We start from the raw sequence: 13,420 nt of genomic DNA, 5'->3' as shown, positions 1-13,420 counted from the left end.
TACAGCAGGAGATGCAGTAATAGGGCAACATCACTGGAAGGGGAGACAGAAGAATTTCAGCCCTTTTATCTTCCATTCTCATATCAACCACGTATCAACCAGAACTAGACATCCCAGTATGTAATTGGTATTCTTTGGTTTCTTTGCAGAACCTAATGTTCAACTACAAGACCTAAAGTTAATTCTGAACTTAACTAAAATTTGGTGCAGTTGAAGAAACTATAAATAATAATAATAAATGCAATATATTTTAGTTTTAGTTTAATTAATTAATTGGGATACAATAGAATTGTCATTGTGCATTCACTCCACATGAACACAGATTCTGGTAAAAGATTCCAGTTGCAAAGAGATTTTACTCATGTTAAAATGAACATGGGAAAAAACTTTCAGACCATGTTACTGTATATTCAGGTCCATCTCCGTCACCATTTTAAACACTTGCACGCTGAGGAATGAAGGACAAGAACTCAGGTATCATGTACTGAGTTAGTACAGTATTATTCTCTTACAACATTTTTGGCTGCAATAAATCCTGTGATGTTTTTGCATCCAGTGTGTATGGTAGATTGTACTCTGTGAACAGCAGCTTAACTATGTTGCTATATTCAGTACATTCATTTGAAAGTAATTCTCAGTGTGACTTGGTTTCAAGTAAGCATGATAGGATTGCAGCCAAGATTTTCTTGAGGAATCATGTTAGCAGTCATGCAGCAGTGCCTTTCAGGAACAATAAGGAAAAAGACTAGGACTGTGGTGTAATCATAATTCACTGTCTTCTTCAGAGGAGGATGAGCTGACCTAGGGAAAGAAAGCAATAACTTGTTAGACTGCAAATAGATTTATAGCACCATTAAGGTGAATCAGTTATATCATAAACTTTATAGATAGAGCTGTCAGATGAATTGTCAGAGTAGAAGTCTAAACTTAAGTGACTGCTTAAAATGTCAGAATAAAAGTTCTTAAAAAGCCAAAGCATTTAGCAGGTTAATAATGCGTGTTCATTCTGTGATTTAAGCACAGCTTAAGCAAAGGCTCAGCCTAACTAAGCTAATTCTTCCACATTTTTAGGTCAGATCACTCAATTATTTGCAGTGTGTCATATTACTTTGCTAACCAGATGCCACTGATTCCTGTGAGATTTTTCCTGAAGTTAATGTGATGAAACTCACCCTTTCTCGTTCTGGTAGTGTGTTTTCTGGCTCTGCTGCTTGTATCTCTGCGTAGGCTGGAGGGTCACCACTGTCATTACTTAATAGATTGGCCATTGAGGCTGTAACAACCTTATTCTGGGAGCAGAAGTGCTGATAAGCCTTTTCTCCACATACCAATAGTGTCAGTCTGTTGCCACCATCATGGATTCTTGCTACTACATCTTCATAGTCTTTATTCTCTACATTGGTACCATTCACTTCTATCACGATATCATCATCCTGCAGCCCTGCTAAATCTGCGGGCCCGTCCTTTTGTACCTGCAATTAGACTGCATCTGAAATTACTGTTATTAGAAGCTGCTATTCTGCTTGCTTGGGAACGGGGCAGTGCAGCGTAAGTGGTGTTTTAAACAAAATCTGGATACATACACGCAGCAAACGATCAGTAGTACATGACAGTTGAAATACAAATACTTTACCTCTTTATTCAAGGGTGGGCAACTTTCTTGCAGCCAGGTGCTGCTCTTTTGGGATAGAGACATGACCAGTGGGGGCGGGACGTGGGTGGGGAGTGTGTCTGGAAGATGGCAGGAGTGGTGTTACAATTGGAGTCCCACTCCTTTTGTGCAAAAGGGGCATGTTGTCAATTGCAATGCCCTGGCTGCCATTTGGCAGATTCTGAGCCCACTTATGGATGCTGCTGTGTGGGAGAGTTAAGGCCTCCAATTGCTGCTTTAAGTTTGCAGACACTTAAGATATGTATTTTGTCCATTAATGTCTTCCTCCCACATGAAAAAAAAGACCTCTGTGGAGAAGGGTTTACAATTTCTAACAATGAACCACACCCAAGCTTTATTCCTTGCTGCAAGTACAGCCTGATTGTGCAGCTATATTTTATATTTTCTGATTTTTAGTGAAAAAGTAAAGAAAATATATTTAAGTATGTTATCATTACATGTACATGCAAAGCAGCATGCATTTTTAAAAAATGACTAAAGTATGTTTCCAGAATGAACATCAACAAATTAGTCTGTTTGGTTCTGGAAGATACTGCGTCAGTTTCAAAATTATTTTACTCGGCATCTACTGTGTCTTGTTAAGACATAGAACAAAGGTACACTGCTATATATATTCTGCTGAGTACATTCACAATACAAGGGATAGAAGGCTGTACTCTTGCTTGCTTGATGGTGCCATGTTTCTTTTGCCAATGAAAAGATTCTAGAGTAATACCTCTTTGATGAACAGGCCAGGTAAATCCTTAATGGCATTCAGTCGAAAGCCGAATCCAGTGGGGCTCTTAATGAGTTTACAGAGTCTGGGCTTGTGATTTTCTTCCTCGGTGTATGTGGGTATCTTTGCCATGCTCAGATGTGGCTCCAGTGTTGTATGATAGTAGAGACAAGGAGATACTTTAGCCTTAACCAAGAACAAAGAAGCATGAATTGAATCAATGAATACTAGCCTGAGTATGGTGATGCACGATTCTTCATGACTGTTGCAGAACAGGAATGGAGAAGCAGATGCCATCGGATGTCTCCTCTGTCCTGGCTCCTCCCCTTGCAGTTTTTCACAGTCCAGGAGGTTTAAACTGGTGGAGGCAGTGAAGTTACAGGGAAGGGATGGTTTGGTCACAGACTCTTGGAGTTGAGCGATGACTCCATTGTGACTGCTGCTGACATATTTTTTGGCAATCAGCTGAGGGACATTGTGTGTAAGTGCTCCCCCATTTCTGGAGAGAGGCTAAACAGGAAGGACAACTGCACATGCCCAAATGTTTTATAGGGTACATTTCATAAGAAAAAGGAGATTAAATTATCTGTCTTGCCAACTTCTGGCTTTAACACAGCTCACTGCTTATTTTGCCCCATTCTACCGCCACTGTGTAACTTCTGACCCCTTTCCTGGAGAGAATGTAGTTTGGGAGGCTGTGTGCTAAGAAAGGAGGCTCAGGTTTGAATTCCCTTTTGGCCATGGTGGCTCACTGAGTGACAGAACAGCCACTCTTACACTGCCCAAGCTTCACAGGGTTGTTGTGAATAAAAATGGGAGTGCTACGTATGCCACCATTAGCTCCTGAAGGAAAGGTGGAATATACAGTACATTCTAAAAATGAATTAAATTAAAATGTTCTGAGTAGGGCTAAAACAAATTCAGATGTCAGGAAACAGATTATGGAAACTCGAGCAGTGGCCTGGGGTTTTGCAGCCAGATCTGATAGCCTAATTCTAAGCAGAGATAGTATTTTTATGATCTCAAACTATATCATTTCTTCTGCCCATCAGTAGACCACACCTTCAGTTATTCTTTCTATATCCTGTCAACATACGAAAAATTACAGAATAAAGCAGGAAACGGTTCTGAAACCCTTGATTGATGCAATAGTTTTGTCACCTTCAGATCCTATTCTTGCTTGTGAACTTATATTCCTTTTGGAGACAAATAGCTTCTGCAAAGCAATTTACAATATAACTAAACTAATGTACATTCAAAAGAATATTAACATATATTAAAGCTAAGGTAGAAGCTTTAAAAATATCCCAGTCCAGACTTGCAAATATAACATGCAAAATGGTTTTAAAACATGCAAAATTGTTTATCAACAATTAAAAGCATTGTGGAATAATGATGATGATGATGATGATGATGCAAGTGTCTTGAAAAGGGACAAATAGTTTCGGGAGGGGAGGAAAATACCATGAATAAATCCCCATTGGCTGACATTTGTTTCAAATAGCTAATCTAAGATTGGCAGCAAGTCTGAAGACAATCTTATGGCTCAAGTAAGTTTATACAATTGAGGGCAGTTTATGCAATTGCTATTGTTTCCAGTTTATCTGATTTTTCAGTTTTACATCAAAACCTTTATTAAATGTAGACCTCTATATTATATTAAAGCTGTACATGTTGTATGGTTCTAATATAACATGATTTGTTTAGAAGGAGGCCTAGTAAAGATAATTATGACATTCAGAGTGGAAATAAAGGATAGAAGCAGAATTATGTTTTAAATATAATTTGTATAGGAACGTTGTAAATCAATATAACAGTATAATTTCAAGCAGCAAAGTGGCATGACATTTGTGCTAAACTCTTTCTCTTCAAATTGTGCCTCCACATTTTTTTCTCATTGAGCTACAGGACTGGGAATCAGATTAACTAGGAAAAAGATAGTTGGTAGATAGTGATTTAGTAATATAATCCTTATAAATGTAACATCCTGTATGTCTGCAGCTCTTTCAGTTCTTTTTTGCATTCCCTCCATTACAGCAAGAAATAGCACCTAATCAACTTGGGCTCATCTCAAAAAAACATAAGCATGGTCAGACCTGATTATTACTTGGATGAAAGATCACCTGGAAATCAATGGAAAATTAAAAAAAAAAATCCTTAAGAGGACAATAGCAAATCACTCCCATATTATTTCTAAGAAAACTAAATAGAGGAGGAATCAAGGTCAGCTTCATAATAACTTCTGTTATCAGACAGATTATATGAAAGAACTGGTTTGTTCACATCCCATTCATTTTAGTATCTAGAGTATATTGTGCAAACTTTACTATCAGTACCCAAGTTACAAGGCAGATTGCTTCCAAGCCATTTAAATATTGAAATTGTCTCCCTAACAACTACTGCATATTACTGTGATGCTTGCAAGAACTTGGCCTTTACTATATATGTAATGGATCTAATGCACACATTTCTCAGGGTTTTTTTGAAATAAAAATAGTTGAACATAATACCTGATTTTCCAAAGAGATTACTTTGGCTTGTAATCTTGCCATAACAACATGTATGCCAGTGCAGAAAAGCAAATATTATTTTAACAACCGGACAGCCTGAAGGCTGCTGTGCTGTGCTGTCCTTTCCTTATACTTAAAAGGGAAGCAGGGCAACAATTTCAAAAAGTTCCTGCAGTGAAACTGTTGAAGTTATCTAGCTGCAATGTGCACCTTTTCATTAGTGAATTTCAGAATCTTGGCTTGTGACCTGTCTAGTTCTGCCTCTGAAGAAGTACTTTGGTAACTATGACTGCTGCTGTAAAAAAGCCTGGAAACTGAGCTGGAATATTCCATGGTGGATATTCTTTTTATTAAGAGAAGCAGAATTCAACTCCTGGAAAAGTTGGATTCTATGACTGGTACATTCATCTCTCACAGCAGGAGAAAGTAATGCAGATAAACCCAGTTTTGTCAAGCTATCTGAACTATCTTCTGATTTCTTATCTTCACCAAGTGTTGCAAACACCAAGTTCCCTTGTAAGCAGAAAGGCTAGAAGAACAGGTATATAAAAATATTTGAAGCTGATATTCTCAGAATGTTAAGTATATGTACACATTTGCCTCAGCCTAACTTTACAACAGCTACAGCTCTTTGCCTCTCCCCTCCATTTCACAGCTCATTACATGATTTCCAAATTAACTCATTCTTGCACTCAGGCTGTGTGCATTACCATTTTATACATGGCATCAGTCTCTTCATCCACCACTAGCAGGGTTGTTTTTTCACCAGATTGTCTGATTTTCTCTACCACAGCTTCATGGTCCAGTGCTTCAATTGGCTCTCCATTTACAGCCACCAAGATATCGTTGTCCCTGAGACCTACTTTAGCTGCAGGGCTGTCTGAATCAATGTCCTTAATCAAGTGACCTGTCCAAAACAAACAAACAAAAAAACAGAAAAGCCTAATATCCTAGCAAAGCACAGTCCCAAAGCCAATATTTAATTATGTACTGTAATTTTCAAACTCTAGTATTAAGGCAGAGGATCTGAGAGAATAAGCTTGACCAGAGCCCTTTTATTTTAGTATATGCCTTCGGTTGAGGACATTCTAATAGCAGAATATACATCACAAGGCAGAGGCCAGACTGGGTCCATCAAATTGGAATGGGAGATTTTCCTTTTAACAGCTGTTATACAAGATTACAAAGGAGATGACTTACTAAGCTTGGAAGGACATTGTGCAGTGTGTTAAATGCTCACTGATTTCTCCCATTAATTTGAACATAGCTCTTGGGCTTGGGAAGCCACTACACATCTATTAAAGCAGTAAAGCCCATATTGCATAGTTATACTACCCTCTGGCCTAATTCTTACCTTTGCCATTTTGCTCCATTCTCAGGTAAAATCCATAACCATTATTCCCTTTTTTAAGCTCAAGATTTCGGGGTTTGTGAGGTAAGAATTTCAGACTGGCCTTTCCTCTTGTCAGTTGCATATTCCATCTGTAGTAATGCTGGTCAGTTTCTTTATCTGACAGTAGAAACACAACCTGATTCCCAGACCTTTTCACCTGTGGACATAGACATACAGTACTGTAACTGAGATGGTATTTCTGCCTGCTGTGTAGGCTGAAACGATCTCACATGCAGAGAACCAATGCATAAGAAAATAGTACATTAAAAAAATATATCAATTTTTTTCATTGGTAAAGCTTGAATTGTTCTGTATTATAGTTATAAAACCTGTATCTCTATAATTGAAGTTTATTTGCTTGCTCTCATATTTCTATCTTTCAGGTATGACACAGGTTTTTAGTTATTTTTAAACTGAGCACTTAATGGTATCAGGTAATACAATCAGCACTCAGACCTCTTATTATCCAAACCTGAAAATACATTCTTATAATGTAAGATAGCAAGCAGATAGGTAGATATAAATTGATCCAATCTGGGAGAATGGGACAGTATTATGACGAGGTTGTGCTTAATTTTAGGGGCCATGTAATCCACCTTGCTTAAAATGAAAGAGTACATTCAAACCCACAAATATTTTCCATTTATTCAGTGAAACTTTAATCTTCCATCTATGCATGCAAGTCTTTGCCTAAGGAGATCTACTTGTGTATGCTGTGGCAAGATGCCACTGGAGTAATAATTACGTATATTCCATCAAGTTACCATTCCAACTTGTGTTCTGATCTAAACTATCTACAAAGAATAGGGTGACAAATGACGTTAAGGCTTAAAATACCTTCTCAACCACTTCTTCATGAGTATTGTTTTCTACATTCTCTCCATTGATTTCTATAAGGCGATCATTTGGCTGCACTCCAGCTTTTGCAGCTGGACCCTGTGGGGTCAAATCTACAATGAACAAACCTTTCTGTCCTGGAACAGAGAAGAGAATGGGAGAAATTGAAATAATTCTTCACTTGTTAATATGTTCATTTTGCTCACAGTGAATACAGCATGAGTAGCAGTGTAGACCCCAGGCTAGTTCAAAGAACACTTGTATGGCAGCAGAAATGCAGCAATAACATTTATGCCCCTTCAGTGCCTCAGAAATTGAAAATATTTTATTACTCTATAACCCAGTGCTATTTTATGCTTTGTCAGATACTTCTGGGGGGGTGCAATTATAGTGGTGACTGATTAGGACTAGTAAGAATAAAATTATTAATTAACTAGTACTTGTTTTTCCACTGTTTGTTAGGACTTGAATATTATTCTACATCTACTTTTAAAAGACCAAGTCTCCCTCCCTCCCTCCCTTTCTTTCTTTCTTTCTTTCTTTCTCCCCCCCCCCCCCACCTGTCAAAATACACTAGATACTGCTGGCATGTAACATTATAAAATTACCTGCAGAGATATCTTATTTATATTCTCAAATATAGATCTAAAGAATCATACAATAATACAGCATCCTGATCAGTTCTCTTGTTCACTTTTATTGTCATAAAAGTGACTTCCTTATAAAGGTTTAAGAATATAACAAAGGTTGGGTTCCTACATCACAAGGCCATAGCAACACAGGCTGTGGATGGTTCTAAAGCAGCCTATTTATATAGCTGACAAAACCTGAGCAAAAGCTCTATTAGACTGACTCCACCACTGTCTTTAGGAAAAAGGCATTTTCCTTTTTCTTATTATCTAAATGTTGATGCCATAGCAACAAAAGAATAATTAATGTGAGAAATTCTAACACTTAAAATGGGGGCAGTTATAGAATATAAACAGCATTCTCCAACCTGTCCCTTCCAGATGGTTGTGACTGCAGTTCCCAGGATTTCCAGCCAGAATGGCTGCAGAAGGCCATCCCAAAGTAAAAGCCACAATTCTTTTCAGTGAAAGAGCACCCAGAGGTTGAATGAGAAAGCATTAATTTACATACATATGTGAGTAATGTATGCAATATGGGCTAACCTGTCCAGAACCATGGCATTTATAGATGTTCTGGCTTGTTATTTCTATCATTTCAGCAGAGCTTCAGATTAATTCAAAAGACTTACTTTGATTAGCATAGGAATTAACCATCCTAATAATGTCCTTTAATAAATGGTTCAGGAATGTGTGCTTTAAGAAAACTTTCAAAATTATGTCACAGCTGGTTATAGAGTGTAACTAAAATGGTTCCTACACCAGAGTTTTACATGTTGTTTTTATTTATTGTTCTCACCTGCAATGGACTTCAAAGAGAAACCATAGCTATTTTTTGTCTTAGTCAGATAACAGAGATAGGGCTGTGGAGCTGAACCTGGTTCTCCAGATGTCACAAATTGGAGATTTTCTGTCTGCTCTTGGACTGGTGACTTTTGAGCCAACTCTTCAAAATTGATTCCTTCTTTTAATGCGCTTTCATAAGAATGGTCATCCAAAACAAGGAATAATACAGGAGTTACACTTTTCCTAATTAAATCAGCCACCTATAAATGATGCAATGAGAGACTAAGAGGTAACTAAACGAAATAGTTAAATGGCATAGAACAGTGTTTCTCAACCTGGGCCACTTTAAGATGTGTGGGCATTCCTGAATCATTTATTCAAGGACATTATTAGGACGGTTACTTCCTATGCTAATAGAAGTAAGTGCCTTGAATTAACCTGAAGCTTCATCTCACTTGCTGGCTAGATTTCATCTTCCTTGCTGGCTGGGGAATTCGGGGAATTGAAGTCCACACATCTTAAAGTGGCCCAGGTTGAAAAACATTGGCATAGAACATAAATTGAAACTGGAGAAAAACACCTGAAGGAGGGCAGATAGCAGCTATGCCTACAGAGAGGGTGAAAAAAACCAGAATGGCAGCTGTGACCATGCAATCTAAATCCCACCCCTTTTTTATATGCATGCATCTTGTTTTTTTTTTTTTTTTACATACCCACCCTACTGTGAAGCCCATGGCAGATAGAAGAAAAATTAAAAAGAATTTTCATAAAGGTGACCATGGCTAGCAGAGAGAGAGAAAATTATGATCCTGAGAATTTGTGGAAAATACCTGGTGTAGCAATCACTGTTTTATGGTACAATCTAGTTTGATATTCATTGTCTTGAAAATTGTACTTATGTGAGAGGAACTTGAGTAGTGCTTTCATATCCAAAGTTATAGGAAATACAAAGGTAGAACTTAGTTGGGTTGGCTAAGATCATCCATTACAGGTCACCGTAAATGCCTCAAGTGGTGGCTCTCAGGACTTCACCACATTCTCATCTTTCCTATTGTGCAAGGATGAGGACTACATGACATTAAGTCAGTCACAAGTCTCTTCAAAGTACTTGGAAGCTGATTGTCATTTAAGTTTCCCGATCATTACTGACTGGGCAGAAAGGTAAGGAAAAGCTGAGATGGAGAATGAAAACAATTATTCCTTGCTTTTCTCTGAAAGGAGGAAAGATTTTCTTTCTTTGCAGAGGCTTTATTTTTGCTTTGTATGGTTTAGAGTGTTGGCAGAACAGAAGATTTTGGAAGTATTAGTCTTTGGAGGGAGAAAAGATTTTGAATAAATGCATACAAGGATCAAATTGGTTGATGAGGGGTGTGTGCGAATGAGCTTTGCATTAGAAAAATGCCAAACTAAAATATATTCTACCTTTCCATGATCTTCCTTATCTATAAACACTCCATTAATCCTCAGGACTCTATCTCCATCTTTCAGTCCTGCCTTCTCAGCTGGACTATCCTTTTCTACATTTCGGATAAGATGCCCTGTTTTGAATTTCTCAATACGCAGACAGAATCCATAGTTTTCACCATCTTCTTTGATCAGTGTGCATTCTCTGGGATGAAGAGACATCATTTCTGTCAAAAAAAGTAGAGAAAAAAATTATATCTGCCAAAACACTCATGTGAAAAAAGGGGGTTATTGAAGGAAATTGCTCAAATAAAATGAACCAAGTGAACTGCTCATAAAAGGGAATGAGGGAGAAAAAGAAAGCATTTTGACAGAAAAAATGTACTGAATACTGCTGATAGGGTCATCTCAAATAAAGACTTTATCATAGAAGAAAATTTGATTGAGTTCAATATAATTTAAACCTAATAGTTTCAAAGAAATACTTGGCTATGTTGCAGCACCTAGCCTGTATTTGTCAGCCCTTCAGAGTAGATCAGGTCAGACCTACTGTAACTATTGTCACAGGGTACAATAACAGAATTTATTTCTCCTCTTATACCAAGGAATCAAGGCAGGGCAAGCTTGAATTTCTTCCGGATACCCTCATCTGTTTCTGGGCTAAGCTAATGTTTTCATAATGTCCGGCACATACTTTCTTCAGGTTGTATCCGTCCTCTAAATAATGGCTGCTCTCATAAAGCTAAGTTGGATTGGACCTGATTAGTACTTGGAAGAGAAACCAACTGGAAATACCAGGGCAATAGGACAGACTGGGAAATGAAGAACAATCCAGAAAGATGCAGAGGCAAACAACTGCTGAATTGTTACAGAGAAAACAATGAAGGTTTGCCCATGAAATTACTCAGAATCAAACTTGACTCAAAGGAAACTTTAATATTCAGTGCCTGTGTTAACACTACACTTAGATTGGGGGATGGAAGAATCAAAGGGACACTTTGGGCATTCTTAGTTAACATTAATTAGATATTATGCAGTGCATTGAACTGAGAAATGCTGAACAGTGGAGTCTTCCCCAGGTAAGTGTTGAAATTATAATCCTCAATTTCTCAGTCAACATTTTTCAGTCTGCAGGAAGCATGAGGGCATAATTCATTATACATCGTATTAGCACTTCTGTTGTTACTTCTGACTTAGAGAGAGCAAGGCATTCTATTGACTTTATAACTCAGGATTTCTTCAGCCTCACCTCAGATAGCCATGTGAATATCCATGGAGAGAACTGCAGAGAATTGAGAGGAGCAGCAAGGGCGTCTTCTACTTATCTGAGGTCAAGGCAAAACTAGAGTGATTCTCTTTAATCCCTTTTGCTTATTTTCTAAGTCCAATGTGAAGTGAAAGATCAACTACAGCACCTTTCAAGGCCAGTAGAAAACATAATGTGTTGCTGACAACATTTGCCTACACTGTTCTTCTCTGGAACTATGTACTTTGCTCACTCTTCCCTTGTTCAGGATGCATGATAATCTTATTGACTTAGTTAATATATCAAGAATTATGGTTAATAATTGGAAGATTTTTCTTAGGTCAAGAGATCAGACTATCAAGAATCAGAGTATCAGAGAATATTTTACTTGTTAAACTGTTTTATCTGATGCAAAATTTTAGATTATATTTGTAACTGTTATTTGGGCCTTTTGGCTATAAATAAATTGAACTGAATTGACTAGGTGGCATTCAGACTGTCTTCACTATTGTTCTTTTCATTTTAACAATGACTAAGACAGCTGATGCTTTTAGTCACCTCGACAGATTGTTAAATAAAATAAATTGACTCCTTTTAAAAAGCCCTGTCCACCCACTCTAGCACTCTAATTAAAAAAGCCATAGAGTTCTTGAGAGAATTGTCTGTCAAACTCTTGACACATTATGCTGAATATGTATAGAGGTAGGAAGAGAATTTCCTCTAAAGACCTACCCTCTAAAATATGTTCAGCATTATCTCACAGGTGACTTTCGGACAATCACTATCAGTCTTTTCTACTTATACCACAGGGTTGCTGTTATGAGGAAAAAATGAGGGGAGATTCACATCTGTGCCTCCTTGAACTTCTAAAGGCAGAATATGAAAAAATGAATATATGAAGAACTTCTGTGCAGCCAGGCATAATCCTGCTCTGTACATAGACTTTCTCAGTGTTCTTCCAGATATGAGTATTAGAACTAACAAGCATCATCCATCTTCCCAATCTTCATACATTAAAAGCATATTTGGTAGTTCTTTGACCATTGACACAATATACAATCTGATATAACTTTGTGCAGTAGTATAGTTAATATTTTGAGGAAAAAAAATACTTTCAACTCCCTTTCTCTTCCTGCCCTCCCACCTCAGATTTGGAAGAAAAAAGGCAACAACGTTCTTACCTGCATCTATAGTTCACAGTCCTCAGAATGATCTCTAGTGTTTCATGCTCTGAACTGCTAAAAGTAAGCACAGTTGCACTTTGAATGAACAAAGGTTGAATTAAAGGATGATTTATTTAACAGGGCTTCACTGCACACATTCCTTGATAACCAGTTTTTCATTACTTTTAGCTAAGCAGCACTGAATTTTTCTTGGCAACTTGGATTCTTTCCTAATAGTTCAGAGATCATTATAGACGTAACATCTTTGCTGCGTGAGCTGCATTAGGTACCACTTTGCTTCTGGGTCGGTCCAATTCAAGGTGTTGGTTATGACCTTTAAAGCCCTACATGACACGTGGCCAGGCTACTTGAGGGACTGTCTCATCCCCATAACATCGACCCGTCCCACCCGGTCATGAAGAGAGGGCATGCTGTGGATCCCGTCAGCAAGGGAGTTTCACCTGGTGGGATCCAGGAGGCAAGCCTTCTCTGCAGTGGTGCCTGCCCCCGAAGTGAGGCAGACCCCTTTGCTCCCGACCTTCCGGAAGGGTTTGAAGACCTGGTTCTGCCACCTCGCCTGGGATAGGAAGAGCAATAGCTCTTCCTGGGGGTGGCTGGTGATGTAGAGTTCTCCCTCCCAAATGGAAATTTTCCCACTTGGATTTTATATTTATATTTATTATTTTAGTTTGCTAGATGCTGACTTGGTAATTTTAGGTGTTGAGGTTTTAATGGAGTATTTGATTGTAAACCACCCAGAGTCCCCCTCTTTGGGGGGAGATGGGCAGTAATAGAAATTTGAATAATAAATAAATAAGTAGACACTTACTGTAGATTCTTACATGGATTTACGCTGAGAAATACATGGCATTTATTATGACCAACAGTAATTTCTCCAGTTTACTCCCTAAGCTGAGAAATCTGAATTACGGATATATACAGTATGCATAACTTGTCTTAGACTTGGGTAAAACATGAAAAGCATCTTAAAGAAACATGATAAAAATGTAACACCAACACAAAATACCCATCAAATCTGAGTCTCTGACCTGCTTATCAAATAACTTT

At 37.9% G+C, this 13,420-nt stretch overlaps 1 protein-coding gene across 1 annotated transcript; it reads right to left on the bottom strand.

Annotated features, from left to right (window-relative positions):
- Positions 1-244: 244 nt before the first annotated feature.
- On the bottom strand, positions 245-12,465 carry PDZK1 (PDZ domain containing 1). The gene is made up of 9 exons (XM_063305500.1): positions 12,371-12,465; positions 9,962-10,170; positions 8,553-8,799; positions 7,128-7,264; positions 6,252-6,447; positions 5,608-5,804; positions 2,388-2,573; positions 1,173-1,472; positions 245-801 (listed from the first exon to the last, which is right to left on the bottom strand). The coding sequence occupies exons 2-9, from the start codon at positions 10,166-10,168 to the stop codon at positions 763-765; spliced, it is 1,509 nt and encodes a 502-aa protein (XP_063161570.1). The 5' UTR covers positions 10,169-10,170; positions 12,371-12,465; the 3' UTR covers positions 245-762.
- Positions 12,466-13,420: the final 955 nt, after the last annotated feature.

Source organism: Candoia aspera, chromosome 5 (genome assembly GCF_035149785.1).
Source record: "Candoia aspera isolate rCanAsp1 chromosome 5, rCanAsp1.hap2, whole genome shotgun sequence".
Taxonomy (NCBI): domain Eukaryota; kingdom Metazoa; phylum Chordata; class Lepidosauria; order Squamata; family Boidae; genus Candoia; species Candoia aspera.
The sequence above is the reverse complement of the archived record's forward strand: the minus strand, read 5'-3'. Positions and strand labels throughout refer to the sequence as shown.

Coding starts and splice junctions, on each gene's coding strand:
- PDZK1 (XM_063305500.1), bottom strand. CDS start 10,168: ATGATGTCTCTTCATCCCAGAGAATGCACACTGATCAAAGAAGATGGT. Junction 5,805..6,251: donor AATGGAGCAAAATGGCAAAG/GTAAGAATTAGG, acceptor TGTTTTGGACAG/GTCACTTGATTAAGGACATT. Junction 2,574..5,607: donor CTGATGCCATGTATAAAATG/GTAATGCACACA, acceptor TTCTTGGTTAAG/GCTAAAGTATCTCCTTGTCT.